The sequence below is a fragment of the Podarcis erhardii genome, assembly GCF_964252035.2.
Source record: "Podarcis erhardii genome assembly, chromosome: 1".
NCBI classification, from domain to species: domain Eukaryota; kingdom Metazoa; phylum Chordata; class Lepidosauria; order Squamata; family Lacertidae; genus Podarcis; species Podarcis erhardii.
The window spans coordinates 93,558,342-93,577,599 of NC_138497.1; the positions used below are offsets into that span (position 1 = coordinate 93,558,342).

The following is a 19,258-nucleotide window of genomic DNA, read 5'->3' on the forward strand; positions in this document are numbered from 1 at the left end:
GATGGATGGCGGCTAATGGATTGAGGTTGAATCCAGACAAGACAGAAGTACTGTTTTGGGGGGACAGGGGGCGGGCTGGTGTGGAGGACTCCCTGGTCCTGAATAGGGTAACTGTGCCCCTGAAGGACCAGGTGCGCAGCCTGGGAGTCATTTTGGACTCACAGCTGTCCATGGAGGCGCAGGTCAATTCTGTATCCAGGGCAGCTGTCTACCAACTCCACCTGGTACGCAGGCTGAGACCCTACCTGCCCGCAGACTGTCTCGCCAGAGTGGTGCATGCTCTAGTTATCTCCCGCTTGGACTACTGCAATGCGCTCCACATGGGGCTACCTTTGAAGGTGACTCGGAAACTACAACTAATCCAGAATGCGGCAGCTAGACTGGTGACTGGGGGCGGCCGCCGAGACCACATAACACCGGTCTTGAAAGACCTACATTGGCTCCCAGTACGTTTCCGAGCACAATTCAAAGTACTGGTGTTGACCTTTAAAGCCCTAAACGGCCTCGGCCCAGTATACCTGAAGGAGCGTCTCCACCCCCATCGTTCTGCCCGGATGCTGAGGTCCAGCGCCGAGGGCCTTCTGGCGGTTCCCTCATTACGAGAAGCAAAGCTACAGGGAACCAGGCAGAAGGCCTTCTCGGTAGTGGCACGCGCCCTGTGGAACGCCCTCCCATCAGATGTCAAAGCAATAAATAACTACCTGACATTCAGAAGACATCTTAAGGCAGCCCTGTTCAGGGAAGTTTTTAATCTGTGATATTTTAGTGTATTTCTGGTTTTTATGGAAGCCGCCCAGAGTGGCTGGGGAAACCCAGTCAGATGGGCGGGGTACAAATAATAAATTATTATTATTATTATTATTACTGGGACCTTGTGGCAAGGTCTTGAGCATCGTTAGTGAAGCTGTTTGATATTTATCGGAGGAAAACTATAATTTGGTGTTGGACTGAAAATAAAGCATAAGTTACAGAAAGCATGCAAGAACCTATGGGCTTGTTCACACCATTTCATGGCAGCCTTTGAGGAAGAGCCATAGCTTAGTGCTAGATTATCTGCTTTGCATGCTGAAGTTCTCAGGTTCAATCCCCAGAAGAGAATGTCTGAAACCATGGAGTGCCACTGGCAGTCCGTGTCAACAGTACCGAGCTACATGTACCCAATGCTCTGACTTTGTATAAAGCATCTTTCTTTATTACTGTGCTGTGTGTTGTCTTTCATTGTGTGCTTTGCTCCACAAGGTATGAGCCACTGAAGTCCATCGATGGGCTTTTGTATACTGCCTGCACTTGCTGCTCCTGTGCCTTGACATGTCTACATATTTGGTTTCCTCTCTGTCTTTCTTTGGGACTGTTTGCTCTGCAGGCTCATGGAGAATAGTGCATTGTGAACTGGACTGTGTAGGCAGATCTGCTGTGGTGGGGTAAGAATGGGGGTGTCGGACGATGGTAATGCCACTACTTAGAAAAGGAATTTATATGAAGTACTCAGAGCTCTTCATATGCATCCTTTTGCTTATCCTAATAATGTCCTGCAGTAGAGGCTGTTGTTGCTATTCCCAAACTAGAGACTGCAGAGCAGAGGTGAGATTGAGAAGACAGTGAAGTTGACTTAGGCAACTCCAAGAGTTCCTGTTTGCATGGACACATCTAGTTCATAGCTCATGTTCTTAACTGTTATGTTGTAATGTTTCGGCAGCATCACAATCTTTTGATCCCTCGCAAATCATTGGGTGGACAGTTGTGAAATCTTTCCTAATTTAATCATGCTCTCATCTTTTGCTTTTCCACCTCTCATTTTGCGAAAATGTACATGGGCGTCCCTAGGTGTTTACAGTCTTGCCTTGTGCACTTCTAGGTATATCCACGAAGGAACAAACTTATGTAGCCGTTGAATCCATGTAAATAGGTTGCTAAATTATCAGTGGAAACAGTGATTATTGTGCCTGTGGAAACTGCACATCCTAGGATACTGGGAGCGCAGGGCAGGGGATATGTGTCCAATAACCAATTGTTTGGCTAAAGAGCTTTGTAGATGGGATGAGGCAGGTGTTTAACAGAGCTGGAGGCGTCATGGTTCAGTGTCATTGTATGGCATTCAGGCTGCTGTCTCTTACAGTGGAATACTCAGCACATTGAGTACCTACTGTGTGGATCAAGGAAGGAAATTTTGCCCTTAGAATTAATGTCGCTCTTGGTCTGTTAAGAAAGCAGCACCCGCGAGCGGAAGAGAGATAGCATTTCTTGCACCGCCCCTTAGCAATGATGTGTACCTTCATCACCTGTACCTTTTCTCTTTGCCTTTTGGCTCTGCGTGGAGGCCCTTATCTCTTGGCTACCACATGTGAAACATTAGAAGTGTCTGGAGCCCCCCTCCCCTTTTCTTCCCTCCAATCTGCCTACATTATAGTCTGATAATCCCTGCAATATGCAGTGCTTTTATATCAGTGCTGCGACAGCTACTGAAGGCAAAGCAGAACAGCTGCGGACTCTTCCCAGTGATAATCTCTGCTAACAAGCCACTCTGGGCTTTGGCTGATATTTCAGTCGTCCAGAGCTAAAGACAGCTGTTTGTCCTCAATTAATTTCCAATGCACACTTAATAATTTCCCAGAAGGCAAAGCGATGCAGCCGCTTTTCTTCCCTCCCCTAAAAGAAATCAATATGCTGCGGGGGGCGGGGGGTGGGGAGAGGAATTCTTATTCAGAAGCCGTGCTTTAGTTGGAAGCTGTCCATAATTGAGGTTGCAGTTATAATTTGTATACAGTGTAAGACCCGCACATAGGCATAGTAATGAATTACTCAAAGGAGTCTGTAATATGGGGTAGTCCAGTGCTCTGTGGCAGTGACTCAAGAAGGCCTGGAAAGTGTAATTGAATAATGGGACAACATATGTAGGCACTATATGGGAAATAATAAACCTAATTAAAAAGAACATCAGGAACAAATAACATTTCCAATTAATTCAGCCTCCTGTTAGAGGCTGATAGTGGGGGGGGGGAGCTGATAGTAGGGTTGGTTTTTTTTTTTAATAATGCTTTTATCAGCCCTGATTCTCAAAGGACCTGTGAACACAGAATCTCTGTTTATTTCTTTGGGGCACCTGCCTTATTACTGCATGTGAGTGGTGTGAAAAACCAAGAATTTGTGATGATTGTGCTCTGAAGGTGCAAAAGGCAGACAGATAACTGAATTCCCTTTTGCAAGAAAACTGAAGATATGAAATTCCTGAATTCAAAATACAATCGGGATTGGCAGGGGCTGGGGGCGGCCAAACACCGCAGGTTTCTGTTGTCCTCCTGCATACTTTTCAAGTCCAGCTGCATTTTTCCTGTCTCCAAAAAGCACCCTTCCTTGGGGACAGATATAAAGAGAAAGGAGGAAAGGCTGCCCCAAGGCTGCTTTACCTCATTTTATTTGTTTTGTATAACAAGATCTATATATAGCTTAATCAGAAGAATTAATGACTCCTTGTGAGAGGGGGCAGTCCCTGCCTTCTTAAAGTACTTCTAGTGATTTGAAGGAACTAATACTCTTTGAACAATTTTATTGTAAACTGCCCAAACCACCTAGAGTACTTGTGCACAATTGGAATCCTAAAATTGCCAAGGATGCTGCGGTTCTGGCTGAAAACATGAAATTGAATTGCCAGGAAAGTTTGGAAATCCAACCTAGAAAGCAGCAGCAGCTCTGATAATAACGTGAAGTCCACTAGCCACATTGAGTAGTAGGTACTCCGTGTGCTTAGTATTTTACTGTAAGAGACAGAAGGTTGAAGTAAACAATACTGAGTAAACAAACACATTTTTTCAAGTGTTTAAAAGGAGAGGCATCTTTGTGACTCATCAGAGTTCTAGAACTTGGGGGCAAAATAAGTACCGTAGTTTGAGGGTACTCCATTTGATGTCTTTAATTTTTAAGCTGGAGGGTACTCCATTTGATGTCTTTAATTTTGGTGGCACTACACTGGTAGGATAAAACTCTTCAATGGTATTTAATATTCAAACACCCATTATTATTTTTTTATATTGACAAAGCAAACAGTGTTGTCCTGTACCTTCATTTCATTTCATTATCTTTAACCTTAATTGGGTTATGCAAAACCTTCAGTATTTGTTCCTTTTGTTACAAATCATCATAAATTTAAGATCATAGCAGCAAGGGTGGGGAAATGATGGGAGGAATCCAGCATTCCACTGTTGTTATTGTTCCATCAGTGCAAGCATTTCGGCTCACCAGACATAACAATCTCCCCTTTCCTCTCACCCACTCCCCACAAACTGTTCTGCCATCGGGGTGGGTGGGCATGGGGAGTGGCTACCCTCTTAGAATAGGTAACCTCTTCATCAAGTTAGCACATACAAAGTCATTTTAATTTCTTAAGATCCAGTTTGCGAAGGCAGCTGCTATTTTTCTCCTTGTAGCATCTTCTACATTTTAACTGTTTGTTTCTAGTCCTCAGCCACCTAAGCCACAGACCCCAGAGACTCCCTGGTCAGAAGAAGATAATGCTGTTTATCACCTAACAGATGATGACTTTGACAAGTTCACCAAGGAGCATCCTTCTGTTTTAGTGATGTTCTACGCACCATGTGAGTCTGCATTTGTTTGTTTGTTTATTGTTCACCAATATATTGAGAGATGCTCTGGTTCACATAGTGTACTTAGACTCTTGAGTAAGCTTAGATGCCATGGAATAAGAGGAGGGGACCTCTTGTGGATCAGGAATTGGTTAAGTTGCAGGGAGCCTAGAGCAGGAATAAATGGACAGTGGTAGAGTTGGAAAAGGTTCTGAAAACGGCAACCAAAATGATCAAGGGGTCAGAGTAACTCCTCTATGAAGAAAGTTGCAGCATTTGGGGTTGTTGGTTTTTTACTTTTGAGAAAAGGTAAGTAAGAGGTGGCATGATAAAAGTTTGTAAAATTGTGCCTGGCATAGAGAAAGTGGATAGAAAGAGGTTTTTTTGTCTCCGCCTCTGATAACATTAGAACTCATGGACATCCAATGAGCCGAATGTTGGAAGATTCAGGGCAGACAAAAGAAAGTAGCTATTTATGCAACACATAGTTAAACCACGGAACTCGCTGCCACAGGAGGCAGTGATGGCCACTAACTCAGATGGCTTTCAAAGAGGATTAGACAAATTCATGGAAGACAAGTCTACCAGTGACTGCAAGCCATGATGGCTATGATATGCCTCCATGGTCGGATGCAGTATGCTTCTGAATACCAGTTGCTGGAAACCCCAGGAGGGGGAGCATGTTCTTGTGCTTGGGTCCTGCATGCAGTTTCCCCATAGGCAGGTTCTCACAGGTTGGCCCCTGTGAGAATAGGATGCCGAACCAGATGAGCCATTTGCCTGATCCAGCAGGGTTTCCTGGTGACATAATCCAGGGTTGCTAGGAACCTTAGAAACTATAGTTTCCCAATCCTGCTATGAATGTTCATGACAGTATCCATGCGATAGATTCTATGGTTTGGCCCTATGATGGGACAAACCGCAAGCATTCTGTACTAATGTTTCCCATGTGTCTACGAATGAAAAAAAGGAAAGATGTAGACGTTAAATATTTTAGCACTGCAGCAGGAAAACAAACCACTCAATTCAGAACCCAGTTTATTTTGTCAACAGCTTGAAGGTGTCAAGCAAATTAATTCAGTTTCTCTCTGTTATGCTAGATTTGTATCCATATGTTTAGGGTATATTTTTATATACAGGAGAACATTCAAATACACCATCCCCTGAAGTGCTACAGACCAAATAAACGATTACCACTTGATCTTACTGAATAGATAAAATGGTTTTCAGTTCATTCAGGTTTCTCTAAATGATTGTCTAAATGATTAGCTTTGCTGTGCTATGTTAATATCCCCTTTAAAACTAAATATAGATTCAATGAATTATTACATGTATTTTATGTCCAGTTATGCTATCCTTATGACATAAGGATGGAGGATGACCCTGTGGAGGTTATCGTATTTCATAGTGATCCCATTTTGCAGATGAGAGGGGGCCTAGGCTCATCATGACTTTGCAAGCCCACTCAGCCAGAATGCTTGTTTATGAATCAGGATTTCAGCTCAGACTGTCTGTGGCAAATCCAGTTCTTTTATGCAGTACAGCACACTAAAAAGCTTTTATGGAACTTTGGACACTAACCGTTGTAGCTTCTGAGTTGCAGAGAACAAAATTCCACTGAATGAATTACTCCTGTGGACCAAAGAGAGATTCTCCCTTCCCTTTTTCAGCCACAAAAATATTTGCTCCAGAGAGGGTTGGAGGGCTCTCTGGAACAGCATGGGAGGTGTTGTGGTCTGCAGGGGAAACTGGCAGATATCTCCTCCTGCTGCTTGTTCTGAGCCATGAACGGAAGGAGCCCTGCCATTTGCAGAACAGCAGGTCTGGATTCAATCCAATGTCTTCCTTTTTAAAAAAGCACACATTTAGAACATTTTTTTGCTGATGGCAAGGATAATAGCTAGTGATTACTAAACAGGCAGATTTCACTGCTGCCAGGATGCAGAAGCACTTTTCTACTAGGAATCCCCTGCAGGCAACATTAAGTGAAGGTGAATATGCAAGTTAATTAACAGAAGACAGCTATCATAAACAGTTATCTCCATGATTAAAAGATCTTCTCCAGACACTTTTTATATTTACTAATGGAGTCACCTTACAAATATAAGTAGATAAGATTCTTCCATGAAAGCAATGCAGCAAAGACAAGGAGCTTATTCATATTTCTTTCATCCTTGGGACACCTGAAAGGTTGCAAACTTACTAGCTCGAGAACAGCAAAAATCAAACCAAAGCCAAGAGTGCTTCATGTACACTGAAGTGTGCACCTAATTTGTTTCTTTTAATGGGAATTTTGATATGAGATTTGCAACAGTGACTTGGAGTTAGTAACCTGGCTTTCGCAGCCGATAAAACTAGTATACAGTTGCATTATGTTTACAGACTACAGATCTTATGTTCATAGAGTGTTCTTTTGGAGAGGAGACAGAATTGTGGTGGTAACTTGATTACAAAGTTGTAGTCAGATGGGCAGAATATTAAGAGTCTATTAGTGCAATGCAATTCGTTCACACACATCAGAGCAAACTGTTCTTAGCATAGGTCCAACACATTTTGGTAGCAGAGGAAGAAAATTAGAATGACTCCCCTGGTGGTAAAAGATACAACAATACACTGTGTAGTGTGCTATTTGCTGTCCTTGAATGTTTGCCCAGCTCAGGGAACAGATTTTGGGGTAACTCACCTTGACTTAATGGTAAAGCAGGGCCATTTTCTGAAATGATATATACTTCATGGCACATGGAGGATTTCTCCAGTGGTAAGATTCAGCACATACTTTAAGTTGATGGTGCCTTGGTGGTTTGATTAGATGCTGCCATTATTTTTCCACACAACTTGATTTTCATGCCATACCCTCGAACAGTGATTCCCAAACCTTTTTTCCACCAATGGACCTTTGCAAGATTGTTGAGGGACTTGGTGGATCCCTGAATGATTTTCTACCTCTTTGGGCAATTGTAATGTGCTGTGCAAAATGCTGTGTGATTTTTAATTACATTTTTATTGTTGATTTTATTTCTTATATTGTATTTTATTACCATTTAAATTCTATGGAATTCCACTGGCAGCATTTTCACATCACAGTAAACCGTAACTTGTGGTTTGCATCCTTGGCTTACCGTTACTTTCTGTAGCCAAGGTTTGTTCTTGGGTTATGAATTGTAGCTTCTTTGGAGAGCAACATACCATGATCCCTGGTTTGACCATAATGCTAGGTCAGAGACTGTGGTTTGTTTTTCCCAGCAGAAATAGGGAGGAATGAAGCTGACATGATCAGCTCATACACAGTAAACCAGGGTCTATATATACCATGGTGCCCTAATGTGCCCATTGTGACTTTATAGAACTGTAGAATTGTAGAGTTGGAAGAGACCCAAGGGTCATCTAGTCCAACCCCTTGCAATGCAGGGATCTCAACTAAAGCGTACATGACAGATGACCATATAACTTCTGCTTTAAAACTTCCAAGGAAGACGAGTCTGTCATCTCGCATGGGAGTCTGTTTCACTGTCAAGCAACTCTTACTGTCAGAAAGTTCCTCCTGATGTTTAATCGGAATCTCCTTTCATGTAACTTGAATCCACTGGTTTGGGTTGTGCCCTGTGGAGCAGAAGAAAAGAAGCTTGCTCCATCTTCCATGTGACAGCCCTTTCGATATTTGGAGATGGCTATCTTATCTCCTCTCAGTCTCCTCTTTACCAAGCTAAAGGTACACAATTCCCTCCATTCTTCCTCTTAGGAAGCAGAGGGAATATTCTTTTAAGGTACCTTTTGTGCTCCCCCCCCCCAGAGCATATTATAGGGAGGTGTTTGTGTGTGTTGCAGAATTGTGCTCACATATGTTCCTTTAAGCTCAGTCTGTACCCACCAGAAACACTACAGTAGTGAAAGGAAGGTTCAGCTCTTGTTTCTAAGACGATTGTGTATTTGTGGGGGTGGGGATTTGATTGAGAGGCAGCACATCAAAGGGTGTGCTGTGTCTGACCCAGTTTCCCCAGTCCTCTGGCGATCTCTTCAGCAAAAGGAGCACTCGGCTGTATTTCATTCCCAACGTGATGGTTGTGGGGGGAGGAAGCGTTTTTGACAAGCTAACAGGGCTAAGAGATTTACACTTCTGAGCCTAGTAACCATAATCTATCTGACCAAGTTAATATGGCTGTAAATAAAGTTGCCTGAGGTAGAACAAGCAGATCAGGCAACTGAGGTGGCAAGGCATAGCATGTGAACTTCAGTGGCGCATTGACCATTAGTTTAGTTTTGGTCACCCTGGCCAAGGGGCAGCATAGCACAAGTTCAGATGCTAAGTCACCACTTACCAGGTCAGTGAAGCTAGTTGTGGTTTTGCACAGTGACTAACAACAGGCACATTCTGTTTCCAAGGCCAAGGAGGAATTACAACAGGATTATTGTTCAGGTATAAGTAATAATTGGTTCAATGCCAGTAGTACCTGAACCACTTGTAGGTCTTAAGATCACCCATTTTGATCCAGGAGAAAGTTGCTTTGATTAACGGCTTTGAGGGTTTTTGTTTTATTACAGTCAATATAAATGTTATTAAGTAAACAAACAAATAAGCAAACTTCTCCTGGTGACCCTGAGTCCATTACAATATCTCTATACAGAAATTCAGTAAGCAGAAGCATGTCCTAAGATGGTTCCAGTCAAAAACAACCAACAACACTAGGGTCTGACCCTAAAATGCAAGGCTTTACTAAATCTTTTTTTCTTTCTTACATGGATCTCTACTCTCTCTAAATCCATGTCAGGAGCACTTCCTCATTTTTACCAAGGAAAAACAAGCGTGTTTCAAATCTACTATCTGAGAGTCTATAAATAGTAGTGATCTTTTTAAAATGCCTTGGAAATGTTTCACTTCAGTGGGGAAAGCTAAAACGTGTGTGAGATGTTATCCTGTAGAGAAAAGATGGAATATCTTGCCCTGAGGTAAATCACGGGTGCATATCCAGATCTATTAACTGCTTGTCAGCAGGCGTTCCCAAGGTGCATCTGCATTTACACAAAAGAATTTCTTGCTTAGATCTGGTTACATAAACTGCACTTCACAGCTCTCAAGCATAGCATGCGGTGGGACATTTTAGCATTCGCAAGCTTCTTTGAATATTGGTTGTTTAGATAACATAACATAAATTCCCATATGAAATTGTCTCTCCTCAGCATAGCTATGGACAATGCAATTTGCCGCAATTGCTGCGTTAAAATGGGAAGCAGTGCTAAGGGGATTCAAACTGAACTGCTTGGGCTCTTCTCTCCACCACTGCCACCCTTCTCTTTCCGTTTGACAAATCAATTCATTCTGTGACTGATTTTTACCCCCACAGGGGTAAAAAAAATCAATCATTGATTCTCTCCCCCACCTTAGGCACAGAAATGTCTTGGTTCATATGTGCCTGCTTAACCCCCGCTGGTTAACATGTGAAGAATGCCAGAGCATAGACCTGATAACCCTTACCCTCCGATCCTAGAGTGTGAGGGTGGATTATGATCATTCACAATGGGAGGGGGGGCCTTTGGTCCATCAGGCGTTATTGGACTCCAGCTCCAGCTGAAGATAGTCTCTGCACATACTCAGAAGCTCTTTGCTACATATTCCACTGATGTGTTTCAGCATTGATAATTGGTTCTAAGCCCAATTCAAGCCTTCAACTGACATGCCTTGTGACTATTATGCACCTTGCCTTTTGAGCTTTGCTTCTTCTTTCATGCGCTGCTGCCATTTACCATATTTTTCGCCCCATAGGGCGCACCGGCCCATAGGACGCACCTAGTTTTTTGGGGGGGAAATTATTTTTTTTCCAGGCGCAGGGCTGGGGCAGGGGATGCCCAAGCTTCCCCCGACCCCAGCCCCCAGAACAGGCTGCTATCCGCAAGCCTAGGGAGCCTGGCGGGAAGTCCGCCCGAGCTTGTGGGGCTGGCAGCCTCCAAACCAGGTCGGGGAACAGCAGGAAGGTGGCGCTCCGCCTCCCCGCTGTCCCCCCAGCTTGTGGGGCTGGCGATGGGGAGAAGCCAGGCTCCAAACCAGGTCGGGGAACAGCGGGATGGCGGCGCTCCGCCTCCCCACTGTCCCCCGAGCTTGTGGGGCTGGCCGATATCTGCCCGAAGCCCGGGGTGTGCTCCGGAGCGTGCCCTGTGCTTTGGGCTGCAGGCTGCCGCCCGCAAGCCTTGCGAGCCCGGCGGGAACTCCTGCTGGGCTCCCAAGGCTTGCGCATAGCTTCCTGAAGCCTGGAGAGCGAGACGGGTCGGTGCGCACCGACCCCTCTCACTCTCCAGGCTTCAGCGAAAGCCTGCATTCGCCCCATAGGACGCACACACATTTCCCCTTCATTTTTGGAGGGGAAAAAGTGTGTCCTATAGGGCGAAAAATACGGTACTTACCTGTATTGTAGGGACAGACTGAAAAACCTTATAGCATTCTTACCTGAGAGGTGGGCAAATAAACATCAAGTTCTGAATGGGCTTGTTGTATGTGTACTGTTTCTACCCTAAACAGTTCTTTACTTTTTAAAAATCACTAATGTATTTTTAAATTTTTCATGGCAAGTAGATTAAGCTAGGGTGAATAACTGGTGGGTTTTGATTGCTAGGGGTAGGACCTGGTGAGTGTTTGGCAGGTCAGAGATGGAACCACTTGAATTTTGGTAGATATGGCAAGAGTCTGATGGGCTTTGACTCATCAGGCTAGAGCCTTGTACATGGGGTGTGGGTTCCATAGGAGGTAGTTTAACACACACACCTCAACTCAGAATATCTGATAATAAACACAATGCAAGAGTAACATGTGCTTGTCTTCACTTGCACACAGGGCTGTCTTAAGCATATCCGGCGCCATGGTGCAAAGATCCCTCCAGTGCCCCCCCCCACAATTCCAAGTGAGGGGGCGGTGGAAAATGTCCTCTGCCTCCCCCACTGTCCCGATCCCCAGCGTGGTGGTGGCGATCAAGCAGGAAAACATGCTGGCAGACATGCTCTCCAGCATTGGGGTGCCCAAGAAGGCAGCCCAGGAAGGCTGCACACCGCCTTTTGCCAGGAAGCAGGAGGAGGACAACGACTGGGAGCAAGGCTGTCTTTAGCAAATGCAGAGGCTTGGTAGGGAAGCTGCACACCCGCCAGCCATATAGTTGGCGGGGCACAGCTGGCGGGCGTGCAGGGAAAGGGGAGGCTGCCAGCAAAGTTGCGCAGCTCCCCCACTCGCTAGGGCGCCCCTGAGAGGCCGGCGCCCTGGCGCAACGAACCACTAAGACCAATGGGAAAGGCGGCTCTGCTTGCACACACACAATGCAGTATCATTCAAAAGAGAAAACAAGTCATAACGTACTGGGAAGGGCATTGTAGGTATGGAGGCATCCAGGGTCCATCTTACACAGGGTGATGACTCAAAGAGCTGCAAAGCCTTTTGGGTAGATCAGGCCCAGTAATTTCCATGGTGCCCAGCATATTGGACAAACCAGCCATGCAAAGGCCACAGGGTTGCTTTCAACCCTACACTCTGCCACAAATCAGGCCTTCGTTATTACATTTCTCCACACGCTCCCCGCGCCCGCCAAACATATGTAAGAGGATAAGTGTCACAGGGAGAAGGGGTGACCTTTAAGCCCCTTTATACATCCAGTGATGAAATTGTGGGTAGGAAGGTAGTTAGCAACAGAGAATGTGAGTACATAATCTGTTCTTAAATACAAACAATTCATTTGGTGAAATAATAAAGGGATGCATTTTAAGTTGTGGAAATCAAGTGTGCCTTTCTCCCCATCTAGTGGCTGGTCCACAAGAGGTTTGTCAGTGTGCTGTTCATCCTGCATAAGCTATGTGGAGCTCAAACCCCCATGTATTTCCACCAGCAGGAGCATTAACGAAGTTGGCAGGGTTCCCATCAGCAAGTTGAAAAGATTTTGAGCTGTGGGCTTACTGGGTGGCATTGAATGTAGATTTATCTAGGGCCTGAGCTTCTGTATCTTATGTTTACGCACAGTACCAGAGATACCATGTATACCTGTTGCAATATAAATGCCATACTAATAGTCTAGTGATAATATATTTCAGGCTTGATTCAAAGCCTTATATGTTCTGTAGTTATTGCAGACATTTTCAAAGTATTTTACTGTCAGTATTTTATTTGCCATTCCCTGTAATAGCAAAGTTAAGAAGCTGAATGTCAATAAGATCTGAAGATAACAACAACAATGGACCCAACAAAAAATAGCCCCAAAAAGACCTATTAGTTCCCAAAACTTATACAGTGGTACCTCGGGTTAAGTACTTAATTTGTTCCGGAGGTCCATTCTTAACCTGAAACTGTTCTTAACCTGAAGCACCACTTTAGCTAATGGGGCCTCCTGCTGCTGCCGCGCTGCCAGAGGACGATTTCTGTTCTCATCCTGAAGCAAAGTTCTTAACCTGAAGCAGGATTTCTGGGTTAGCAGAGTCTGTAACCTGAAGCATCTGTAACCTGAGGTACCACTGTATAATGTTGGTGGCATTAGATGGTCCTGCCTTTGCTGCTTCCTTTTCCTGGGCTATCTCTTGTTGACACGCTGCTGTGTCCTGGATTTCTCCATTGTTTTAGGGATGTAGGAAGCTGCCTTAAACCAATTCCTACCATTTTTCCATCTAACCCTGTATTTTCTAGACGGAATAGCAGTGGCTCTGCAGGATTTTAGACAGGATTATATTCCAGCTTTACCTCAGGATGTGTGGCCCTTTTTATGTGATATACCTCTTTTTTTCTCTGGTCAGGCCTCTCTTCTGTCACCAGGGTGGGAAGGGAGGTCTAAAGGAAGCAGAAATTGGGCAGAGTTGCGCAAGTGGAAATCCTGACAGAACTAGTTAATTGGATATTGCCCATTGTCTGGACTAATCAGATAATGATAAAGTCCACATAGTTATGGAGAGGAAGCATTCTTACTTAGTTCATAACCTGAAAAGGTTATTTTAAAGCACTTACACTCTCATGCAAAATTCAACTGTGCCAGGTTCTTCTAGATTAAAATAATACAAGTTTCTCTTTGTTGTTGTTGTTTTAATGCATAGGAATGATGGTTACACAGTGGGTTGGTTAACACAAGGCATTCCATTTGCAAGTACTCTTGTTTGAAAGAGAGCACCAAGGTTGCTAAGTGAAATACTCAAAGCGAGCAAATGCCAAAGCTTAATTAAAGACTGAATCACAGAGCAAAGGCACAAAGGCATTTTTCTTCCACAGTAACAGTCACAAACTAAAAAAAGTTCAGCTATATAAGATAGCTAGTTAGCATGGGCAAGGGCCCCCCGATAGTAATATCATTTTTGGCAAATGTGTTCCCTCTTGTCCATCTTGTTAAAAGAAATATGTAATAAGCTTTGTATTTTGCAAATAATTCAGCATACTGTAATTGAGCACATATTGCATATTTTCAGCAGAATTGTAACCCCTCAGGCAAGAGTAAATTGTAGAAATGTTAATACAAACTCATTGTGATGTGGATTGTCCATCTACAGCCCATTCTTCCATCATCTGTAATTACCTGTAATTACAAAAAAACGATATTACTGGGTCTGGCCCATAGTCCTTTGATCCCAGTAACTTAGGTCCCTTTTCACCAGTCACGTACAGTAAAGACTTGAATATAGGCTCAGAGCAAACAACTTTGTGTATGTCTAACAACCTTGAAGTTGCTCAAGGAAGCTCCAAGTCTGAGGATTTATGGGTTCTGAGATAATCTGAAGTGATTTTTTAAAGTACTTTCATATAGGTGGAAAGGTTAGAACTGTTTTGCAATTCATTTCACAAGAAAAACCTCAACTAAAGTCTAGTATACTTTTTATGGATCAGTCCCAGAGGTATAGTTTGAGAAACTAGTTCCAACAAAATGGATTGGTTCCAGACTTAATCATATTTGGTGTAGGGCCACTTGTATGAGTGGGAGCCTGCAATCCTTGCCTCATTTACCTGGGAGTAAACCCCACTGAATTCAGTAGGACTTACTCCTGAGCAGACATGGTTAGGATTGCATTGTAACTCTGACTCCAACCCAGTGTTTCACACTTTGTGTACAAGTGTTGTTCACAGTTCACCAGCAGCAACATCCTTCCCATAGTGTATGTAATCACTTGGACTATAAGGCAGTGCCCTTGCCTACTTCAACTCTTGAAAGACTTAGGTGAGGATTGTCATCTGGGGGGGGGGGAAATCAATGCACTTTTATAGCAAAAGATCATGTAAATAAGGTATGAACATAATAAAAATCTGAACAACTGAGTTATGCAGTAAAACTTGATGGGTTACCTAATCAAATCTATGAGGGTGATAAAAATGGTTTATTATCTCCCTTAATCTATAACTTCTAAGAGTCATATAACCTAAAGCAGTGGAAGTATTAGGTCTGGATAGACAGAGTGCTTTAAGGACCGAGCAGCTATGCTGGATGAAGAATGAGAACATCAGTGTCACTGTTTTTTACTAGAGTTGTGGGCACCTGAAGATTTAATTCTGTGGAGTGTAAATGTCTCCATGCTTCCATGCTTCCTTCGTGATATTATTGATTATATGACACTGAATATTGTGCATGATACCTTGGGCATATTGCATTATTACTTTGGACAGTGCACCACATTCCCCATTTTAAATTATTGAAGCAACTTCCATTTTTAAGTGCTGATCCAGACAGCTCTGCTCAACAGCTGCTTGCACTCCCTGGTCATGAAGATGCTGGCCCTTTCCCACCATAGGCCCGCAGAGAAATCTGCTTCACCTCTGCTAGCTGATTGACAACCCTACCTGAGTTCAAATGCTGGGGACTGGGGGCCATATCTTTCCAAGCTGAGATGTGCCTCACCTGGGAACTTTACATTTTCTCTGAGGTGACATATAGAGAGAAACTGATGGCATGTGCCTGGAATAATATCACTTGGGGAGAGCTTGAGGTAAGAGAGGAGGGGCAAGTCAGATGAAGGGGATGCAACACAGGCAGTTTGTGGATGTTTTGCATGCTAGCCCCTTCTCTACCCAGAAGAATTAGAGTTGTGCTATCAGCCAGCCTTCTGGCCTGTTGATGCTGCAGCTGAACACCAGGTCACTTTTCAGTAAGCTCTCCCTCGTCCATTTGATTTACATGTGGAGGTGCGTTTCTGACTAGTACAGCCTGAACCTAAGAGGTGTGGAGGTGTGTTTCTAACTAGTACAGCCTGAACCATGGAACTGATGGTGGCCTGCTTGTTCATAAATTGCTTATATCCACCAGGACCTTAACTCCTCCTGCTCCTGCTCCTCCTCCTCCTCCTCTTCTTCTTCTATTTGTATGCCACCCTATACCCATAGATCGCAGGTTGGTTCACAACATAAAATTACAATATATTAAAAAATACATAATAAAAGTAAGAACAAAAGCAAAGCAATAATTCCCCCCATCCACATTTAAAAGGGCATCGATGTCCATCAGCCAAAGACCTGTTTAAAGGTGTATAGTGAAGGTGCCAGCCAAACATCTCTGAGGAGAGCATTCCACAAGCAAGGAGCCACTGCAGAAAAGGCCTGTTCTCATGTCTGCCACCCTCTGTACCTCTTATGGAGGAGGCACATGAAGAAGGGACTCAGAGGATGATCTCCTATTAGAAAAGGTGAATCTCAAGAGGTCTAGTCCTGTTTTGTTAGATCAATTACAGGTGGTATGGCTTGAGGATGTGGACCTGTTGAGTACAAAATATTTTAGGTTCAGCAAATTATGATACTTGGATAAATATGAGGGATGTGCTGTTGTTTAGTGAGTATTCTACAGTCTGAGGTTCAGTCTCTGCCATTTCCCCCTAAAAGGATCTCTAGTTCAACTAGGAAACAAGTTTGCTTGAATTCATGGGAAGCTGCTAAAGGTCAGAGTAGATAGCACTGGGTTAGAAGACCAATGGTCTGACTTGATCTAAAGCAGCTTTAGAAGTTCTTTAGCAAAAACCAAAGTGCAGTAGCCATGATCTAGACTATTTGGCCTGCATGCATAGTTGAACTGAAGAATAAGCTGTGTGAACAAGGCACTGTTAGTACAGAATGTGCCTAGTATTTTCTTAAATACTCAGCCCAGAAGCTTCCTTTCTTGTCCTTTCCATAATGCATCAATTTCTGAAATCATCAATTTCATCACTCAGAAATGTATTTAAACTGGATCAAATGCTTTCATGTCATCATTTTGCAGCACATGCAAATATATTTTTGTTTGTTTTGCTAATCACTCATTCCAGACTGCAGTCATAAGTAACTAAGCATCCTCATTCCCTTTAAAATATGCATTCTTTGTAGATATGGAGTGTGGATGTATGTTCAGTTAATGCTCATTAATGCCGCAAAAGCCACCCACACCTGTGTGTACAGTGGTAATTCACACACCTCAATTATTAGATCTGTTAGGGAGTCTCTTGAAAAGAGATTGGGGGAGAGGGCATTGCTTATCATTACATTTCAGCCCCCTGTTGTGCTGGCAATGCAAGTTTCTGACCAGAATCCCACATTCTGACTGATTCTGTAAAGGAATAATTATGTTCCGAATATACATGGAATTTTAAACTATTTTTGTGTAGTGCTACCTTTGGGCTACATTTTTCAAGCAAAGGAACCGTATTTCTAATACGAAATGTGGTGGTGATGTAATCATTAGTGTTGGGTTCTGCATCTTTCTGTGACTATTTTCAGATATGGTAGGGACTGCTGCATCTTTTGCCCCAGTGTGCAAAACAGAATCCATAAGGTCTTGCCTATCTCTATACACACATGAAGGTGAGGTATAAAAGGTTGGGGCTGTTGAGATGTTTGTGTTTATTTCTCACATAGGCTCCCCCGCCAAACTCATTACTCAAAAGGGAATAATGAACAAAGGCTGTCAGAAGAGTAGTCCTCAGCATGACCTGCACCATATGGCATTAGGGAGATAGATTGCATGTGCTAATTTAGATCTCTGCCTTCATTAACATTTTCTTATGTTTTCCCCAAATTAACTACCATGCTGACTCAACAGTCAAGGAATACTTGTCAAGGAACCAATTCCTTAGAATTGGTTAATATTATATCTGGATCAGCTGAAGACAGAAATGCTACCTGATCTTCTTTCAGTCATGTTCCCGGACATGTTTCATTTGCATAGCTGCTTTTTTCCACCCATAATGCCAGCAACACCCTTCTTCATCTGCTGAGGTTTTCGTTGTTTGTCTCTAAATTCTCACTAGGAAAGAAAAAACCAAGTCTTAAAATATTTCAGTGCATGACATGAACAGGCAGTTGCAGATCAGAAGCAATGCTTAGTAAATTGTATATTCCACTATTCCTTCCCCTGCCATTCCATTGCCAATACTGTATGGAATTTAAGAGCCTTCAGCTTTTCCTTTTTCTATAAGTTCCTGCTCCAGTTCCGCATGATCCCTAGAGCCTTGTTTTATCCTGTATAAAACTGTAATACCCTTTTATAGTTATATTTAACATTTTAAACCACTTCGCCCACAGGCCTCAGATGGAATCAATACATGGTTGTATTTTGGCTTATTTCATGTCATGTGTACTCAGCAACCACATGCTTAGATCACAACTGGATAGTGAAATATACAGGCAGTTAAGTCAGATTAGCCTGCCCATCACTCACTCATCACATTGGCATATCTTTGCATAGTTAGTGTAGAAGAATAACATGAAATTTGTCTCAGTCTGTGTAATATAGATCTACCATTAGGTTGGGTCAAATTAAATTACCTTGGGGGTTCTCAGACAGTAGAAGTTTTGCCCTAATCAGTTAGTTTGTTGATAGTGATTCTGGCTTCCTTTATCCCTGTTTTGGCTGATTACCCTCATATCTTGCTTTGAACCAAGCACACCTTGTGCAGTAGTACCATTTGTTAAGTCTATTTTTAAATATAATATTTGACTAAGTAATACACATGCTCCACTGTTCTCATTAGCCCATGTTCTGTTGTATCAGTCTTCACCCAGAAGAAAGGGAAATCCAAAGATCTTAAGAAGAAAAAGCTTTCCATTATCCCATAGACCCTTCCCAACAGGCCAGTTTACAGCTAATTGAAGAAAAATTCTACTAATTTATCATCAGTGTGCATTTACCTCCGGAATTTGGAAATGGGGGCCTCCATTTGCGGGAACTAACATTTGTACATTGCAAGTCTGGAGGAAACTTGCAGCTCAATTTTATTGCCTTTACCTAGGTGCTTCTAATGACTGATGTACCAATAAAACTATTTTGTGTCATTAAAGCAGCTATATGTTTATACTTTTGAAAATGAATTCCTCTCCTGCCTGGTGTAATACCAATTAATTTGAAATATGGCTATGGTTATTTCCATTCATAAAACCTTAGACAGTGTCTTGCATCATAGTGAACTGGCTCTTCCATTAAGCAGCATCTCTCCAGCAAATCTTTGGTCAGATTCTGTCATATGTGATGCGCAACGTGATATTTGTGCTTACTGTACATTGTATTTAAAGCATATGCATGTGAAGAACAACTTTGGTAGGAAGACTGTTTCTTTCCTGACTTTTGGATGCTTTCCCTGTGCATCCAAATGTTTAATGTTTCTGGCATTTCAGTACACTTTATTTTAATCCCAGTGGGGTGTATTGTGAAATTGCTAGCTGTTTCCAGGCAGTCTGAAATATAGAAGGTTAAACGCATCAAAGAAATAGTTGTTATGGTTTATGATGTTTT

At 43.0% G+C, this 19,258-nt stretch overlaps 1 protein-coding gene across 4 annotated transcripts in view; it reads left to right on the forward strand.

Annotated features, from left to right (window-relative positions):
• Nucleotides 1-19,258, forward strand: part of PDIA5 (protein disulfide isomerase family A member 5) — a gene marked incomplete at its 5' end in the record, with an annotated part of 150,625 nt that overhangs the window by 82,135 nt on the left and 49,232 nt on the right. For all 4 annotated transcript variants that reach the window (XM_081872193.1, XM_081872195.1, XM_081872192.1 and 1 more), the window contains one exon: nucleotides 4,453-4,589. In XM_081872193.1, coding sequence (XP_081728319.1) covers nucleotides 4,453-4,589 — 137 coding nt within the window. The remainder of the gene's footprint in view (nucleotides 1-4,452; nucleotides 4,590-19,258) is intronic.